The sequence below is a fragment of the Anguilla rostrata genome, chromosome 13 (genome assembly GCF_018555375.3).
Source record: "Anguilla rostrata isolate EN2019 chromosome 13, ASM1855537v3, whole genome shotgun sequence".
Taxonomy (NCBI): Eukaryota; Metazoa; Chordata; class Actinopteri; order Anguilliformes; family Anguillidae; genus Anguilla; species Anguilla rostrata.
The window spans coordinates 10,370,995-10,391,057 of NC_057945.1; the positions used below are offsets into that span (position 1 = coordinate 10,370,995).

The 20,063-nt window shown below is 41.2% G+C and overlaps 1 protein-coding gene across 2 annotated transcripts in view; it reads left to right on the forward strand.

The window, feature by feature from the left end:
- The first annotated feature begins 145 nt into the window (after positions 1-145).
- The window catches only part of LOC135237676 (fer-1-like protein 4), a 42,248-nt gene continuing 22,330 nt past the window's right edge, over positions 146-20,063 (forward strand). For both annotated transcript variants that reach the window (XM_064305017.1, XM_064305018.1), the window contains exons 1-15: positions 146-1,290; positions 3,389-3,444; positions 5,960-6,048; positions 11,907-12,006; positions 12,273-12,367; positions 13,227-13,268; positions 13,828-13,998; positions 14,534-14,594; positions 14,823-14,954; positions 15,062-15,124; positions 15,710-15,794; positions 16,164-16,326; positions 16,990-17,173; positions 18,795-18,981; positions 19,484-19,756. In XM_064305017.1, the coding sequence (XP_064161087.1) occupies positions 1,212-1,290; positions 3,389-3,444; positions 5,960-6,048; positions 11,907-12,006; positions 12,273-12,367; positions 13,227-13,268; positions 13,828-13,998; positions 14,534-14,594; positions 14,823-14,954; positions 15,062-15,124; positions 15,710-15,794; positions 16,164-16,326; positions 16,990-17,173; positions 18,795-18,981; positions 19,484-19,756 (1,780 nt within the window). In that variant the 5' untranslated portion in view covers positions 146-1,211. The remainder of the gene's footprint in view (positions 1,291-3,388; positions 3,445-5,959; positions 6,049-11,906; positions 12,007-12,272; positions 12,368-13,226; positions 13,269-13,827; positions 13,999-14,533; positions 14,595-14,822; positions 14,955-15,061; positions 15,125-15,709; positions 15,795-16,163; positions 16,327-16,989; positions 17,174-18,794; positions 18,982-19,483; positions 19,757-20,063) is intronic.

Sequence of the window (20,063 nt, forward strand, 5' to 3'; positions counted from 1 at the left end):
GGCAGAGTTTTGTGTTATTTACCTGGCTAAATAAGCCAGGTATTCTCCATGTGTGATGCTGAAGTGCTTTTTTTTATATTGGTAGAATGTACCTGTTTTTGAATGAGGTGGTGAGGTTCTGTTCGTCTTTCAAATGTGTGATAAGGTTCTATGTTGGTTATGATGCAATGGTGTGATGAGGTTCTGTGTGTTGGTTATGATGTAATGGAATGTCTTGGCATATGTTGGCTGTAGGTGCATTTTTCCATGCACCTATGACTGCTCTGATTGATCAAAGTTCTTCAGCCTGCCAGCTGTATATTATACAACCTATGGAAACTTTGCTGTACAAGCTGCTTTGAACTTACTTGAAGTGAATTTTCTTGCTTTAGACTACAAAGCTGTGAAAGCCCCTTAATATGAGCCATTGTGAAGCCAGCAGGTCATCATAAAATTATTTAAATGTCAAATGTCCTTCATTGTGAAATAACTTAATTGTGCAATTACTGTCAAAGGCAGTCAAAAATACACAAAACCTTGGAGAGTAAACTATACCTTTATACAATCCATTAAAGGTCCAGAAAACAGAAATTTGAATTCTTTGCTGATGTGTTTTAATACTTTTTTGCATTCACAAATGGCCCAGAAATATTTTTAAATGATTCTTCCAAGTGATTATAGCACAAAATTAAAAATAGTAAAATATTGAAGACGCTTCTTTATTGCTCTTCAAGATTTTTTCCTTTGACCCCTGCATTACTGCTTTCAGTCTTATTGGTTTGTTTGTTTGGTCATTCATTCATTGTTATAGCCAATTAGAGGGTGCTAACTGGTCCTAGCATCAGTCTGTACTATTTGTGTTTTGTGACTGCAGTGATGGATGGGTATGTGTGCATGACTGAGACTGGTGAAGCAGACGTATGCATGTGTTTGTGTGCGTATATACGTGCATGTGTTCATGTGTATGGGACACAGGTGCTTGATCTGACGGAGGCTGAACAGGCTAGGTGACTCAGGTGAGCGCACTCTCTGGAGACTGCGTTTGTCCGGTAAAATTTGCTTTCCTTCAGGGAGAAAGCGCTCCTCCTCCTGCCACCTGTTTGCACAGGGAACAGCACACACAGTCCGTGACAAGGAGCTCTCCCTTCTCAACCTCAGACACACCGACATACCCAACACAATGGAGACGGCTGACCAGAGCTGAACTGTGAACTGGGGGAAAAAGATTCAACATGTCCATCACTGTCAATCTAAAGAAGATTACCAACTTGCCTGGGAAATATGATCGTAAAGTGGAGTTGTCTTTCAGAGGTAAGGGCCATCAGAGTGGCTAATTAAACATGGCTTCAACTGTCATTTTTTAACATGGATGTGCACTTCAGCTTTTTTGTCAACTATTTTAATATTTCAGAAAATTGAAATTATTTGTGCAAGTCTACCATGTTTCTCCTTTATCAATATTTTAAAGTGAATGTCCCATGTCTGGCACACTTAAGTGGAGTTTGTGATATTAGATATTTTTGTTTGCATCAAAACAGTATTTTCAAACCTTGAGTTGGAAGTCTGAGCTTCATCTGTTCTTTAGTTTATGAAGTGAGGTGGTGAAAGATCACAATGCTGACAGATTCACACATGTGGGATGTTTTTTTTTTTGTTAACCTTAGAAGGAATCTTCCATTTTGAACTCCAGGTAACTGGAGACTGGGTTAGACACATTCTTTGATTCTGAAATTCATGAGCTTAACTGAATATGGAGAGCCAGCAATTCTGCACATTGAAGAATTTTTACAAAGATAACCTTTGTCAAGAAGGTTGCTTTTCCAAATTGATAAACTTCCCTTAATGGGATAATTTGGCTTCTGGGTTTTAGATACTATTTCAGTTTTGGTGTACGTTTTTAGTTTTTATGTGTTCCCAGGCCCACAGCCTAAAGCAAGAAAATACACTTAAAGGTAAAAAAAGCAGCTTGGGCTGTTATGTCATGCCTCCAGATGTTGTATATGTGTATGTTTACCAGATTGTGCTTTTAAAAATTCATTTATAAATCTTATTTAATTTTGGAACAATTTGCCATGATGTATGCAACTTTAGCCTGCTTCACTTAAGGAAAGAAGTATATAAAAACTGATATTTATGCTTATACTTGTGAATAAACACAATAACATTTATGTGTTTGTATGTACAACCTCTGGAGGCATAGCATCAATATACACGCTGGTTTGGAGTTACACAAAATGTATTTTCTTGCTTTATATCTCAAAACCCTTAAAATATGCATTAAAATTGAACTAATAATGGAAAAAACATGAAGGAAATTTTCCCTTTAAAAGTTGTTGCTTTTATTGCTTCTGACAACCTTTTTTTAACCCTTCTTCACTGAAAACTACATAAAAATAGAAGCCTGACCTAAAGGAATACAGCTGTCCAAGAGTACTATTTGCAGATAATAACAGACTAAAAATAGACAAAGTTTATTGCATTTGTAAAAACATTAAATCCTTTGTGTCAAGTGGTGCATTTTATTTTTTGCCTTCTATTCTTCAGGGGGGGAAAATAGTTTTTTTAAATCCACAACCACAAGTAGGAATTTATGTTTTCAATGTACCACATACAGTTCCAAAGCCTCTAGACTGAAATGTTTTCAATTTCTTCTTTTAACGAAGTTCTGAAGAAGAGTATTCTTTGTTTCATTATTTTCAGTGAAAATCTGCTTAGGATATAAGCCAACTGTAAACTTGTAATCATAGACCCTGACACAGCTCACTATGTGGCCATTGCAACCATCTTAGCAGAAAATCCTCTGGTTTAAATCTCTAGACCACAGAACTACATAACAACAGGAAAATATATTCCTAATATGTGAGAAAATGAGCTGGTATAATGCAGGTCTGTGGTACAGGGGTTTCAACCCCAGGTTCAAGTTGATTGCAATTCCCCCAGTGTGTTTTCAAATGTATGGATATATGGCAACCATGTTTCACAATGGGCCTCATTCACAAAACCGTTCTCAAATTATTCTTGCTTTTGTAAGCGTTCCTATGAAGGAACAGTATGAGATTTGTGACACATGTGACACGTGCAGACCTTTGTTTTTGTACATATCCCAAGTGTATGAGATGAGGAATGCTGGCTGTTTGTAAATTTTGTCCGCAATCTTGTTCATGTGATTTGCATAAGGAAACAGCCATGAGCAAATACGATGGCGAAATGGCGAAATGTTCTTGGGAACGATCTTACATGTAGTTTATGATCAAATGTGATCGTACACATATATTGTGAATGAGGCTCAATATTTCATGTATATATATATATATATATATATATGTGTGTGTATTAAATTGTGTAATTGTAAATTGTCCTGAGAGAGTAATTCATTGCATATTTTCGTTCCCTCTCACTCATATTCCAGGTTTTACACATAAAACCAGAATCCTGCAGTGTTCAAATGTGGCCATCTTTAATGAGGTAAGCAGTCTGGGAATGGGGTTAGAGCTAACATGGAGTTGAGTTCAAACTCTAGTGGAAATATGGCAAAAATGATTCTTCAACCATTTAATAATCATTAAAGGAATATGCCAGTTGTTATCATTTTAGACCACTCTTTTAGACTCACCCTGCCTCTGCTTTGCCTGGTTGTCTATTGGCATTTTTAGTGATCTACACAGCAGTTTATCCAATGCTTTTTTCTCTGCACATCTCATCTCTGTTCTGGGGGCAGAAAAAACAAGGTTCCTTGTTGTGTGGGGTGCATGAGGAAGACATGTTTTGCCTCTCCACTGTCAATCGCACAACAGGCTGTTGTGATCTATGTGACGCCATTGTCTCCAGAGAAGCCTGAGGTCACCCAGGGGTGTGGTCAGGTTTAATCTCAGTGGCAAAGGACACGCCAGGGCAGATTCTTTCAGTGGTGTTGAGGAATTGGAAATTTATGTGCTTCTATTTTTCACTTGTTCGCTTAACTGAACACTCCCACTTAAACAAACTGCCGTTGTTAGAGGTGGAAAATCCAGGACCAGAAAGTTAAAGTCCTCCCCAATATTTTGTTCCAGTCACTTGGATTTATAATCACATTGCAGTTTTTTGGCCAGGAGGCAGTGAAAGTAATTAATGAAATCAACTGACTGAGTTCATGGGTGGAAGGAACACATGACAGAACGTTTACTTTTTGAGCCAGGGACTTCCCACCTTTTGCCTTAGTTGAACTTAATGTTGTTCCTTTAATGCAAAGTTACACTTATCACATGGACAAAATTTCTCCTAGTCATCAGATTTACTGACTGGATATTGTGTTGTGTTGTGATGTACTCATTTTGTCACCAGTTAGCAAGTCATATTTTTCAGTAGAACTACATAATTCAGTTGTTTTAAAGTAAGATATCTGAGGAGCAGGTCTGATACAACCTTGATTTTTAAATGCAATGGTTTTATTATGTAGTTTTGGGCCGTTTTGAAATAGATGAGAATGTCTTAAAGTTTGTGACAATATCCTACTACCCTGAAGGATACCTGTAAAAACGCTCCCTTCTCCTAAGACAAACAAAACCAGAGGCAATACGCCACAGTGAAATAAATGTTTCCTGTGTTCCTGTACTGATAATGATCTCTGAAAAGCAGTACCTGGAACTCAAAAAGCCCTCCCATTCATGTACGTGGGTTGGTTTTGAGGCCGAGGTTGAGGTGTGTTTCTCACACGCACCCCACCCATCTGCGTGAGTCACTGGCTTTCCTGGCACTCCCCTTGGCACAGGGGCACTCTTCCCTCAGAGTAAACACTCGTTTTCACTGCCCACTCCATCCCTTCCCTCTGGCCTTTTAACAACATGAGCCTTGAACATGCGGCTCCTTAGTCTAACACCGTCTTAAGCCTGGTGTTGTCCTCAGGGTCAAAAGTGACCGTATGCTGAGTTTGACAGCAGTGAAAACCCCCAAAATGCTATTTTATTCTGCATGAAATGTGATGACTTTTCCTGGAAAAGGAACATTAGAAAAAGTTAAATATTCCCTTTTTTATATATTTTTATAAAAGCGCTATGCAACCAGGGAGTGTCTTCTTTCTCACTTTGATTTTGGGAAGATTTACGTTTGGATCGATACCGAGTATGTTCAGTTTAACGTGTACAAGCTTTAATATTTGTGTGGCTTTACAGGTATGACAAACTGTGTTATCAAAATGCATACATCACCTCACCTGCCTACTTCCCCACTTCTGTACATATTACCATCTCTCTGGAATTTATGATGTTAGACCCACCCATGCTGAAAGTCGCACTTACTAATCATGTTAGTAAAGAACAGATGTGCATTTTCTTGCTATATATAAACAAGTAAATGCTAATTCCTTGTTTTTTTGGGGGAACAAATTTTGTGTAAAAAGGGATGTTTGATCATCACTTGATTTAGCATAGATCAAAGGTGCTGTAATATAACAAATAACAGAAAAGGTTACAACTTTCCCTTAATCAAGTCAACAAAAATGAATCAGACATTTACTCCTGTAGCAGCAATAACTTTAACTGTAACTTTAATGTCTCCTGTATGTGTCGATCACTGTCTCACATTTCTCACATAGGAGAAATTCAGGACCACTCCATCTTACAGAATTATTTCAACTCTGCCTGTCTTGCATGCAGAGCTCATATTAGGCCCTTCAGTTAATCTCAACAGACATCCAGCTGTGCAACATATTCTGCTTCAGAATTCTCTGGCACAGTATGGAATATGTGGAGAACTCATAGACAGACACAGTGTGAGGTAACTTGAGAGGCTATTTGAAACTTATCAACAGCTACAGGAAATGTAAGCTCACATTTAATGCTTGGACTTAGATTTCCTGGTCTGGGATGATTTAAACCAGGAATGGCACTGTTGCTCACATAACTCGCATAAGGTGGACCCCCTTTTGATCCCTTTCACTGTACGTCTGTCTGCATAAGAGCATCTGCTGCATGAATGTAATGTAACGGCTGTTGTGTGCCCACAGCACTTCAGGTGGCCACACTATGGGAAGGTTGTTAAGGATGAAATGCTGTCCATCAGCGTTTACAACTGCAGCAAAGTCTTCAGCAACAGGTCAGTGCTGGAAACGTTCACTTCACTTGCATCTGATGAACAGGAAATATACATGGGTTTATTTTTTTAAAGGAAGTTAACCATAAAAGCATGTCATGTTCATTGCCTGTATTTTCTTTACTTATAATAATAATTTATGTACAGTGCTCCTCTGTGACACTAGTCTATGCTGTGTGAGGTATGTGAATGACACATCGCTCTCTTTATATCTCTCTCTCTCTCTAAAAAAATTCAATTAAAAGTGCTTTACTGGCATGCCAAATATATGTACATATATAGTCATACATGTGTACGCTGTGTGCTCGTGTATGCTTGCATGTGTGTGTATATGTATGCGTGTGCATGAACACATAGGGTTTTCCCCTAAGAAGGAGGGTAACTTGTCAGTGTCAGGTGTGTTGTCAAATTGGGAACATTTGTGGCAAATTTTTATTGCAAATTTGGTTGAATTTGACACATTCAATCATTAAGTGTTTCTCCGTTTCAGTTTTATTGTGTTTACAGTCAGAGGCCCTACCAGAGATTTTGGGCCCCATAAAACACTCTCACATTGGGACCCACCACCCCAGAAATCCTATGTTCTAATATTTTTTGGGGTTGTTGTCAGTCAAGGCCCTTGGAATTATCCTAACTTCTCCCCACTAGGCATCCCTGTTTCCTCTTAGTTTTCAGTCTTTTTCTCTTTGGGTGGCCATGTTTTTGGTGCCTGCCAGCCTCTATAGCTAGGCACTGCTCACTGAGTCCGTACTTCGTCCTGCTGGGAATTCGCCAAAGTGTCATTTTATTTTCTGATTTTGTTTGAGATTTCTAATAAGTCATGTCATTGGTGTTCATTGTGCTGCAGTTTGGTTTCTAATTAGGTTTGTAGTTGTCTTTGGATCCTGAGATTTTCTTATAGTATAGCAAAGCTTTCTTCTGATGCGAGTGGGGCACACTACATTTTCAGTGCTTGGAAAATTAGATAGCCTGTTTTTGTATTTTGGTAGATAATGTGTATTGGCCTAATTCTGCTCTGCATGCATTCCTTGTGGTGCTTCTAGGTACCTTTATGATTTGTTTACAGAATTTTACATGCAAGCTCTTGGGTGTCTGTCGCATTTGCTGTGTTTTTGATAAATGAGTGGACCCAAAACCTGACCTAAAGGGCTGTTAGTTCAATAGCAACTTTGAAGATTTTCAGCCAAATTCTAATTGGAATCTCTATAAAAACTTGACACTTCATGCTGTAGATGTACCCTCTCTCTTGGTTCATTCACTGCAGTATAGTTTCCTGTAAAACTCATTTTGAATTTTAAGTATTTATAAATAATAATTAGAGAAATGTTCAATATATTTTGGCCCTAAAATTAATTTGCGTTTAGTCTCCTCTCTATTCTGTCTGTTCTGAGATTGGGATCTTTTTTTTAAATGTTAAAATTTTAATTTTACTCTGGTTTACTACCAGGGCCCAGGTCTGGCAGTACTGTTCAACCGGATGCAGGCTTTGCTGGAACCCCTTTCATATTTATAAGCCTATACCACTGCAAACTATTTAATTGTTATGATTTGTCTTATTTATTGATTTCTGTGCAGATAATGTAGTTGCAGTTTTATGTCAATTTACTATTGCTTAAAACAAAAAGCCCCTTGCTGCCCAACATTATAAAATGTGCGGTTCTATGTACTGAAAGCAGCTGCAGCACTTGGCAATGTGGGCTCATAACTGTCAGTCATTCTCTGTGCTTAATTAGTGGCAATTGATGTAGATTCCTGGGGAGGGGAAATGTGATAATTGACTGACAAGACAGTTTTATCAACCCCTTCCAAGGTATGAATCGCAAGTGAGTAAACTGTGTTAGATAAACTGGTGTCTCGAGTTATAGGTTAATGATTCCAGATGTCAGGGACATAACCTACACTCCGAAGCAAATTAAATAATTCTAGAAAGGCCATTCAAAGCTTTATATTTAAACATTTTAGCATCTTATTTAAGACACCATCAGGTCTAGATGCTTTATTACTTCTTCGGTTTCAATGTTTTTATTTTGTCTTAAGATCTCTTACAGTAATTGGTCCAATATGTCTAATGGATTTTGATTGTCTTTATTAGCCCATTCAAGTTCCTGTAGTGTTTGTAGGTGTCACTGCACCATCCATTTCTTAAAATCATTGAAACTGTTGTGACAATAATTCCATTTTCTATATATTCAAAGTTCATTTTTTGGCCAATATGTGTTAGTACATACATACTTAATACAGCATTGAACCAGGAACAAGTATGACGAAACCCCTAGAGAGAAGTACCGGTCCAAGTGCAGGGAACAACTGCATAGTTCAACTTGGACCCTGATGGTTAAACTGATTAACACTAACAACGAGAACGGCAACAACAATCTGTGGAAAAAAAAATTGTTTTGCATTTATCACCTTCTCCCTTTCTGCCGGCTGCTCATGAATTTACTTGATCTTTTTTATTATTCTGTATTGCTTCACAGTATAGAAGGCTATTGTTTGGGTACCTGTGATTTTGATTTGACAATTTCCTGAGTTCTTTTAGAATGTCTTGACAGTCTTGATCAAAGCAATTGCTCTCTTTTGTGAGTGGAGGTTTTAGCCTATTTAAAAATTTTGATTGTGATTTTTCTGCCATTTTCAAAGACATTATTGGCATTTTTTACCACCAGATTGATTCCTTCTGTATGGTGAGTAGGTGTAGTGCCCAGAAAGCTGTCTAGCAGCTTTTGAATTTCTTTTTGGAACTCTTCTGTGCTGCTTTGGGCCCATCTGTGAGCACAATTCTCTGAGCAGCAACAAGCGAAGCATGCAAAGAGCAGCACAGGCAAGGTCTGAAGTTGCTCCATTAGTGATGTGTGCGTGTGATTGGTTGAGTATGAGAACATGGTTGCTGAAGCCAACCAGGTGACATACAGCCGACTTTCTTTCGCTGCGTGTGCTGGTCCTCCTCTGTCCCTCTCGTAGCTGGTTTATGTAGAACAGGGCGGGTAGATTAGTGCCTGAAAGCAGACATACTTCGTTCGTTGCAGTCGTGTGACCATATCTGTGCCAGGTAAAAATCGGTAAAAATCTTCAAAATCGGTAAAATTGAGCTTTTGTTATTCATCATTTCTTCAAAATAACATGTCCTCTGCCCTAACCAAGACAGAAAAGTTATCAACATTATTTGGATATTAGCTGGCTAGCATTCAGCAAGCATCGGTGTTCACCCAGCTAATGTTAGGTTATGTTGAACAGAGAAAATTCTCCCCATAGAATAACCAGGCACAATGGGGTATATCCATATAAGAAATAGGATTTATTTCTGCAGAAAGAGATTGGCAGTTTACACACAACAAGATGGACAAGCCCAAACTGTAGAAAACAGGGGCAGTCCCTGCTTTTATAAGCAAAAATTATTTTATCAATAACATGCATAATTTTAGGTCTGGCTTGGCACACGGTTAATAAGCATATAGTAAGATCCAACAAAGTAAATGATTGGCTGTGTCTAGTCTTAGAGCACAAATACTGAATAAGCACACAGTGACCTCTTATTCTTCAGCGTTACATAAACAAGCTTTAAATCAGAAATAATTGTTTGGTCTTTAATTATCAGTTGGTTTCAGAGTCCTGAGCCGCATGGCGTCATAGCCGGTTCCTCCTTAGCAGGAACTTGCCAAGCTGACCTGTTTGGACTTCTTGAAATGCAAGAGACGGAGAGAAAGAAAACACGCACATATGGACACACCCCATAGTGCCTTAGGTTGTCTCTTTGCGCAAACCTTACCCGTCACTGGAATGAGTCACAGCACACGCGCAGTTGTCAACCGCCTTCTGCAATCAGTGGTTCACATCACAATATTGTCATCAACTGTGAACCCTTGTGATGCTTCTGGCCATTCCTGCATAATGTTGGCCTCTCGTCTGATAGCTGCTATTGAAAGCACAACTTATTAGCATCAGTATGAAACAGATCGACAAGAGTCCTTGCGTGTTAATGGTGCCTTATCCATCCCAGGCCATTTTTCAACCACCTGAGCATGTCCCACCTGAACACAAATTTCCTCCACTTATGACTGTACTCCTCCAAAGTGAGATGTAATTTGTATAGTCGTTTCACATTACCACATAAAAAACATGCTATACAATGCTGAAACTGCATTTATTTAGACACAACGTAAAACTATCTGTAGATTGATTGATCTCTGCACAGCCTCCCTACACTCGTTTTACAGGTACACAGGTAGTCTTAGTTGTATAATTAGAGGTAGGTTCAGCCAGGCTATAACAGGTTGTTACAAACACACTAGCGTCAGATGCACCCACACATAGTTCACAACACTTACACGTACACAATGCCTGTCTCTAAGACACCCACGCTCTTCACACCCTGTACAAAAGGTTTTGTTTCCCATGTAATGCAAATATATTAAGCTGCTGGTTAATATTTGACAGCAGTTCATTAAAATAAGCCGAGTCTAACGCTGACGTATTTTCTTGATTTGAATAAAGGGAAACAGGATGGCGGCTTATTTTTATTTGGGTATGGCTGTTCGGCCTACTGTAAGAAATTGGTTTATGTTGCTCATCTAATTCGAACTATTTTCACTTCCCTTAATCATCCCTGTAATTTACATTTAGCATTTCTATTGTATCTAGGGTTTTGTTTTTTTCGAGGGCGCCCCACAAGTGCACAAATTTTGCAATTTCAGAATGCCAGCCTTTAGGTATTAATATTACTTTTTGAACTGCTTTGTTAACATGTTAACTTTTCACACCTATCAGAGATGAGTGGCCTATAGGAAAATTATTCTTTCAGAAAAGACTAGAGGAGGCAGAGGGAGAAACTGCACCTCAGATAGTTTACCATAACATTACTGTTATAGTACCTAACAGTTACAGTTAACAGTTAGGCCTACTTACTTTCATTGAAATTAATGAAAATCACTGGGCCTCATTCACAAAACTTTTCTTAAATTATTCTTACTTTTGTTCTTAAAAATGTTCCTACAAAAAATAATATGAGATTCATGACACATTTATGCAGACCTTTGTTTTTTTCAGATCATATGAATGCTGGCTGTTAGTAAATTTTATGCACAATCTTGTTCATGTGATTTGCATAAGGAAACAGCCATGAACAAATATGCTAAAATGTTCTTGGAAACATTCTTACACATCAAATATGATCGTACACGTTTTGTGAATGAGGCCTATTGTGTTTAGAAGTGAGGGCATTTTGGATATCAGGCACCAATGACTTTAAAGACCTTAACTTATGTTTAGAATTTGTATGTGGTTATATTATCCTACAAATCATTCTGATAGCATAAATGTTTGTCTGTACCTGAGACTATTGCTGCAAAAATTGTTTTATTTTGGGTTCTCTTTGCATTCTGGTCGTTCTCTGTGTCAGCCGTACAACTTGACGCGAAAAGTGCCTAACAGATGTCATTCTCGTGTGGAGTCTCGGCCACAGTTAAAAATACGTAAATAAAAGTGGCCTAACTCAAAATATGAACAAATAAATAAAGTGCCCGAACACAAAATGTGAACTTTGTCTGCGCAGCAAAATTTAATAACATCGTAATAGTTACAATACAACAGTACAAACAACGCCCAAAACACGTACATGGAGTCGACGCTACAAATAAATTCTCAACCTGTGGGAAACACTGACTTCTGAGACTTTCTTACAAAAATTTACATGCTGGCTTTCGATTGGGTCTTTGTCCCAGTGAGAAAAATCTTGCTTTGAAAGCGGCCCCCCACACTGTTACCATTGCCATATAGGGTAGTTAGCTCAATTACGGAGTCAAATAATCTTTGCCAAATTCTGATTGTGATTTGGATGCTGTTTTTCTCTTCATTTTTTCTGTTAGACTGCTGGGGAAGCTGGTCCTTAGTCTACAGCACGTGGTGACGTCGGGGAGACTGTTACTACGAGAACCGTTGACTGACAGTAACTACAGCCTGACAGACGTAAGCTCCCAGCTGCACTGGGCTGTGCGCCTGGTCTCATATGAGAACCCTGCAGTCTCAGCCTCTGCCGGGTAACACTGAAGGGATGTGAATATTCCTGGATGTGACACAGGTGCATGCCAGTCCTCAAGGCGTGCAGTATCTCCTGTTCAGCAGAAACTCAAAGCTTCTTAAATATGGGTATTGACACGTAATGCAAATTGACTGGTACCCTGTGATTAAGGTGTTCCTGAGCGCATTTGTGGTTGTGTTCTTCTCGTGTTCAGATATACATTGAGCTGGATGTACGGTACCACCCGGTCCAAGGTGCGGCTGGTGGTTGGGAGGGTGATGAGTTCCTGGATATAGAGGACGATGATGAGTAAGTAGCTGTACTGGGAGGTTTTCTGAGATTGGCCAGATCTGTTTTACCACCTGATTGTCAAACACTCCACACTTAAAATTGTGAAAAGGTGTTACGAAATCCACCATTCATAGTGGCACCCACTACATCCCACCGTGGGCCAGGATCTCCATAAAATCGTGATTTATATCCACACAGTGAACTGAACTGGTGGCCACACCAATTTTTGAACACGAATGCGCTTATCCTCGTTTATGGAAAGAACGATGGGTAATGTAGTGATTGTCCTTTTGAATCCTACAGTTCCTACAGTTCATTGTGTGGTTATAAGTCACAATTTTATGGAGATCCAGACCCACTGTGGGGTGTAGTGGGTACCCATTGTTGCATATGAATGATTAATTTTGTAACACCTTTTTACCATTTCAACTGTGGATTTTTGTACAATCGGGTGATTTTACACTGTTTATCACTCTTAAACTCAAACAGCAGCCTTTACATATTTATATGTGATTATATTTCAGATCTAAGAATAGTGATATGTACTCCTGTCAGGCTTTGCTGTTGGATTTCCATTGGTTACTGTGATATAATCTTAATGGGGGGCGACATAGCTCAGGAGGTAAGAGCGGTTGTCTGGCAGTCGGAGGGTTGCTGGTTCGATCCCCGCCCTGGGCGTGTCAAAGTATCGCTGAGCGTGACAACTAACTCCTAACTGCTCTGGTGAATGAGAGGCATCAATTGTAAAGCGCTTTGGATAAAAACGCTATATAAATGCAGTTCATTTACCATTTAATAATAGCTTTGCATTTATATAGCACCTTGCTAGTACTCTTGTCTCTTTGAGTCATCCTCTTCCTCCGTCTCTTATTTCCAGCTCTGGACTTGTCATTAGAAATACTAGTTTTGGTGAACCCAGGTGAGCCGTTTATTGTTTTGGTTTTTCATTATAATGTAAGGACAGTACGGGTTGTTTTCACCCAGGCTTTTGCATTGCAATCATTTTATGTTTAATAAATTTAAATGTTCAGTGTCACATTCATGAAGGAGGAAGTCCAGTATTTTAAAGTTTGTGTTTGAAATATAGTGTTACCTTATAACTCGCTAGACATTGGCAGAAAAAGGGTTTGATGATTTGATTGATCAATTTCCTACGTTTATTTTTCTGTGAGAGACCCATGTGCCCTAAGTGCCCTAAGCAAATGTAACATAATGAATGTGACCCAGATGGGGTTAGCATGGGAAAGAAAGATAATGAATGTGACCTAGATAGGGTTTGCGTGGGAGAATAAGAAAATGAATGTGATCCAGATAGGGTTAGTGTGGGAGAGAAAGATGATAAAGGGGACCCAGATGGGATTAGTGCAGGAGATATAGATAATAAAGATGGCCCCGATGGGATTAGTGTGGGAGGTATAGATAATGAATGTATCCCAGCTGGGGTTAAGCAACGCGTGATTCTGAACTGCGGCCTCCAGCTCCAAACAGAACATGCGACCAGAACGCCTGGACCGGGAGACCAGGAAGATCGGACGCAGCCTCATAAGAACTGGAACGGAGGATGATGATGAGGACGAAGATGACGACGATGATGATTACGACGTGGATGACATGGAGTCCGCCAACATCACGTTCACTCCAATTCTTAGGTGAGCTGTCCCCTGAGCAAATGTTGGAAATGGCAAAGGAATGGGGAAAGTCCCGGAACTACCAAAAAAAAAAGGCCAAAATCACAGAACCCGTAACACCTGTGAGACCTTTTCTTTCACACATTAGACATTTAACAGACCCTCTTAGTCTTATCCAGAGTGATTTGACATCCCTCCAGTAATGCTGCAATACTGTACTCTGCCTTTATGCCTTATTCACATGCCAGAAAAAGAACACCAACTCCCAACTCAACTCCCTCCGCAGTGCATACAATCCAGTCTTGGCCTCTTTGCCATGTGTCAATTCCACACATAAAATTTTCTTCCCTGCTTTATTGTTTGCTAAGGAAGAACATCTCCCTCAGTTTTCTCTGTACCAGCATAGACCCCACCCTGTTAGTAGGGAATGCAGCACCGGATGGAATTTTGTAAGTGAAAATGTGGAGAACAGGGAGAGCCCCTCAGGGAAGAGCAGGGTCAGCCCACTGGGTGAAAATGCTGCTGAGCTGAGTCTTCTCTGTGCTGTTCTCCACAGTCGCTGCAGGCCTCTGTCTCACTACGAGCTGGCCACCGTGCCCAAGGTGCAGTCCTTCCAGGTGAGGCTTGCCCTGGGAGGGGGGAGTGGATGATCTGTGGTGCTTTTCTCAGAGTAGCTGGTGGGTGGGCTGCTATCTGCTGGGGCCTCACTCACTCTCTCGCTCTCACTCACTCTCTCTCCCTCCCTCACTCCCTCCCTCTCTCTCTCCCTCACTCCCTCACTCTCTCCCTCCCCCCTCTCACTCCCTCTCTCTCCCTCACTCCCTCCCTCTCTCTCCATCCCTCAGGTGAATGTTAATGTGGTGGAGGCTCAGAAGCTGGTGGGGGTGAACATAAACCCCGCTGTGTACATCACCATAGGGGATGAGAAGAGGCACACAGCCACTCAAAAATCCACCAACTGCCCCTTCTACAATGAGGTAAGACCCCGGGCCTCAGCCCAGGAACCTGCCAGGGTGCTAATACGTTTGTGTCGTCTCCTGGGCTTTGACTTCTGCTTTAATATTTTTACTTTTTTTTATTTCAGAACTTCATGTTTGAGTTCCAGGAGACACAGGCAGTTCTGTTTGACAAAGTTATCGAAATAACGGTAGGTTGTCCCAAATACAATTAATTTAATCTACTTTTCAATTAACAGTTAATGTTTATTTCAAGCACGTGATCTGCCCTGAAAGATGATTGTGGAAATGAAGATACTGTAACTGATTCACTGACTCACCCATATTGTTGAACAAGTTCCTCCTGCCTCCTTGACATGCTGGATTGCCTCCATGGCTGCACATTTGATGTGGTGTTTACAACAGTCCTGGACTCATCCATGTTCACAGGGTTTTGTTCATGGACCAGCTATAATTTTCTCTAAAAGGAAATTCATGGAACACAAGGGACGCGACTATGATGGTCAAATCAAGACCTCAGTTCCTTCTTCTTCAAACCAGACTTTCCTTCCTCTAGAGAACTGGAATCTTATTTATTCCACAGCATTTTTCATACATAAGATATGTAAGGTGCATAAGTCTTGCATAGGGCTTTCTTTTACAACCATTGTACAAAATGTTTATCGATAGTCAACACTTGTCAAATCCCACACAGAATATTCCTGTAACCCCTAAATGAGCCTTTTAAGTCACAAAAGACTTACGCTTAGATGCTGGTGCTTCGTTCTGCCTGTCAGGTTGTTCATAAGAAGATGCTGGCGTTTATGATGACCCGGATCGGCACCTTCAAGATTGACATCAGCACGGTGTACAGTCAGCCAGGTACCGAGGCCGGCTGAGGAGGTGCAGCCAGGCGCTGGAGAAGCTCCCTTCTGAGCCTGTGCTTAATGGCTCTTAATCTCCATTACCACCTGGTGCCAGGGAGCCAGTAAACACAAACATGAAAGTCACAACAGTCTGGGGAAAAAACTATTAAAATAATGAATGGAAGCAATTGTTTTATCATTTAAATCAATTTTTGTATACTTTAGAAGATTAAATTAGTAAAAGTCCACTAATTTTGCATTTCGTTGGAACTTGGAGTGTGTGCTTTGTTGTTTAGGTGTATGCAGGTAGAATGATATAGCTGCGGCATGTTTGTTTTTATGTAAGTGTGTAAAATGTGACGGCTGTACATGCCTCTTCCTGCAGATCACCGGTTCTACCAGAAGTGGGCTCCCCTGACAGACCCCAAAGACACGCGGACAGGGGTGAAGGGTTTTGTGAAGTGCACAGTCAGCGTGGTGATGAAGGGCGACTCCATGGCCATGCCCAGCATCCCCAGCGTGGGCAGCCAGAACGACGACATCGAAAAGTGAGTCTTGACGTTCGAGTCTTGCTCCGCGTCCTCTGAAAGACCCATCCTGGTCATGTCTGTTCTATTCTCTGCCCCCCTAGAGGTGGAATGAACTTCCTGCTACAGTCAGTGCAACCAGGCCACTGTCTTATTTGATTATGCTTCATATAATTAGCGATCCCTATTTAACCAGGAGGGTCAACTGAGAACAAATTCTCATTAACAATGACAACCTAGTCCAGAGGAATCCAGCAAACATGGGGAGAATATGCAATATGCAAACTCCATGCAGAGAGGATCCGGGCCAGCCAGGACTCAAACCCACGACCTCCTTCTTCCTAACCACTGCACCACCACATTTTTAGGCTACTGCACCCACAAATTTTGAGAGATCCATGAGCATTGACCTCGACTGTTATCATCCCTTAGGGACTGAACTAGCATGACCAGATGAGAAGGGAATAAAATTATGACAGCCACGTAATGGGATTGGGGATTGCGATCGTGGACCAAAGGGCAACTTTCAAGTCAAAACTTTGCGTACATTCACTCAAATTATTTGGTTGAACTGCATCCTGATGTGGGGGGGAAACACTCCCAAACTGGGATAATCAGGACATCTGGGCACCCTAGACTGAACTGTGCAGCCTTGCTTTTAAAATCCTCTCCACTTTCCCACAGGAATCTCCTCCTGCCCAAGAGGATGCCAGTGGAACGGCCTTGGGCCAAGTTCCTCCTGAAGGTGTTCAAGGCTGAGGACCTTCCCAGTATGAATGCGGGATTCATGGGCGGCTTTTCCAAGATGATGGGGGAGAAGAAGGTGTTCATTGATCCCTATGTGCAGATCACCTTCGCTGGTCAGCAGGTATGGGGGGGGGGTTGATTTGTGACCAATGCAGAGCCATTGTTATGATGTATTTCATATTTCAGTGGGAGTTAGTTTGTATTATTTGGCTCCATAGGAAATATTTTTCCTTCAGTTTACAATTATTGTCCTGGAGAGAAGGCAGTCCCCTTGACTCTAAGCCTGCTATCGAAGTGTGCTTAATGAGATTCCTGTAAACGGGCTGTACTTCCTTGACTCTTCAGGGGCTTTCCTTTGTTTTGCATGAACTCATGATTGATCAGACGCACACACGCACACACACACACACACACACACACATGCACACACACACACGCACACAAACAGAGTAAACATACACCTTTGTACAGTTGTATTTGTTTACAGGGTTTGGTCCCCTCTGTTTGAGCCTTTTCTTGTGAACCCAGTGCAAACATATGAGAGGCCCTTTAGGCCATAAATCATAATTCCTCTCACACACACCATTATACTCTCTCACACACCATCATACTTTCTTACACACACCACCATACTCTCTTACATACACCATTATACTCTCTCGCCATCATAGAAAATAGTGGTATGTCTGTGAAAGAATAATTGAATGTGTGAGAGAGAATAATAGTTTCTGTGAGAGAGAATGATTGTCTGTGTGAGAGAGGATAGTAGTATGTGTTTGAGAGAATGATTGTTTGTGTAAGAGAGATTGGTTGTATGTGTGCTTTCCATTTCCAACTACCTTCCTTTTCAATAAAACTCTCACGCATACTACTATTCTCTCCCACAGAATATAATTCTCTCACGCATACTTCTATTGTCTATGATGGTGTATGTGAGATAATGGTGTGTGTGAGATGAAGTATGATTTATGGCCTAAACAAACACGCACGCACGCACACACACACACACACTGACTTTTCAGTTTCAGAATGTTTCTGTGCAGCTCTTATCTGAAAGGAATCCCAGTGTTCAGGATATAGCCCAGTTTTCCTTAATTTCCTCAGTTCTCATGCAAACATAGTCACCATTACCGCTACATCTCCCTCACAACAACACCACATCCTCACTACACTGTACACTCGTCAAAGACCACTGCTACACCCTCTTCCAATGGCACCATCACTGCTACACCCCCTCACAAGAACCATCACTGCACACCACTCAAAACACCATCATGCTACACCCTCTTCACAATAGCACCATCACTGCTACACCCTCCTCACAACAGAACCATCACTGCTACACCCACCTCACAATAGCACCATCACTGCTACACCCTCCTCACAACAGAACCATCACTGCTACACCCTCCTCACAATAACACCATCACAGCTACACCCTCCTCACAACAGCACAGTCAATGCTACACCCTCGTCACAAGGACACCATCACGGTTACGCCCTCCTCACAGCCTGCATATCCAGTTCTTTATGTGAATCTTTCATGTGTGTATTGAAGCAGTGTTTTTTGTTCTTTGTTACATATATTAGCTGAGTAGCTTTTGTCTTTCTTTCAGTGGTCTTTCCAAGTTTGTCTTTTTGTCCATGCAACTTATGTCCCAGTAAGCCACTCCTGCTGGTGTTTAGATCTCTCTAGCGGCCCATCTGTATGTGTGTTAAGTGGGGGATGCTGCCTTTCCCAGGGAGAAACATCGGTAGCGAGCAGCACCAACACCCCTCAATGGAATGAGCAGGTCTCCTTCATTGAGCAGTTCCCCCCTCTCGCCCGTCGGATCAAGGTTCAGATCCTTGATGATGCCAACTTTGGAGACATCGCCTTGGCAACGCATTTCCTTGACCTGCAGCAGATCTCTGACCCCAACAGGAATGGTAGAGCTTATGCCTTTGCTACACCTTTACTGCAACTAACTGCAACGACTGAGGGGGTTCCGTGCTACCACTAATTACCGATGTGGTTTCAATAGTACTACTAGTTATTGATCACTGATGTGGTTTCAGTACTAACACTAATTACTAACCTCTGATGGGGTTTCAATACTACCGCTAATTACTAATGGGGTTTTAATACTAGCACTAACCGCTAGTCATTGATGGGATTTTAATACTAACACTCAATGCAAATGGGATTTAGTCCTATTACTAAATAATAATCACAGGTTTTGTTTCAGTACTGCAACTCAATACTAATAACTGATATCACTGATGGGGTTACAGTACTACCATTAAATAGTTTTCAGTTTTGAGGTTTTAACACTACCACTAATTACTAACCACTGATGGGGTTTCAATACTACCACTAATTACTAATCACTAACATGATTTCAGTTCAGGATTTCTACTATTGATACTGCTACTCTCTGCGTTTCCCTAGGGTTCAACCCCACATTCGGCCCATCCTGGATTAACCTGTACGGCTCGCCGCAGAACTCGACTCTCCGGGACGTGCACCGCGACCTGAACGAGGGCCTGGGCGAGGGCATCTTCTACAGGGGCCGGATCCTGCTCTCGGTGGCGGTAGAGGTGTACACCTCCCCCACCGCCGTGGTGGAGAACAAAGCCACGGCCGCCGTCAAGAACGCCTTCAGCAAGCTGTCCGTCAAGAAGAGGAGCAGGAAGTCCAAGGAGAAGAAGAACGAAAAAAACGGTGAGCTTAACGGAGGGATGAAATGAACAGTGGGGTTGGAGGGAGGTGCAGTGTCATCCAAGCCACTCAGACTGAACACTCCACCTGTCTGAGTCTCAGTGTGGTGTCTTCAGTCTGAACTTTAAAATGTTGATGGTGCTACATTTCACTGTCTCCCCACTAGGGGTGTGCAGAGACGTCATTATCTGTATCTGTATCTGTATCTGTTCAACCAACAAAATGATCTGTCTAGCCACATATGGTCATTCTAGCAGTATGCTCCAGGAAACAAGGTTTTTAACGATATATGATTCAACCAGGTCAGTTT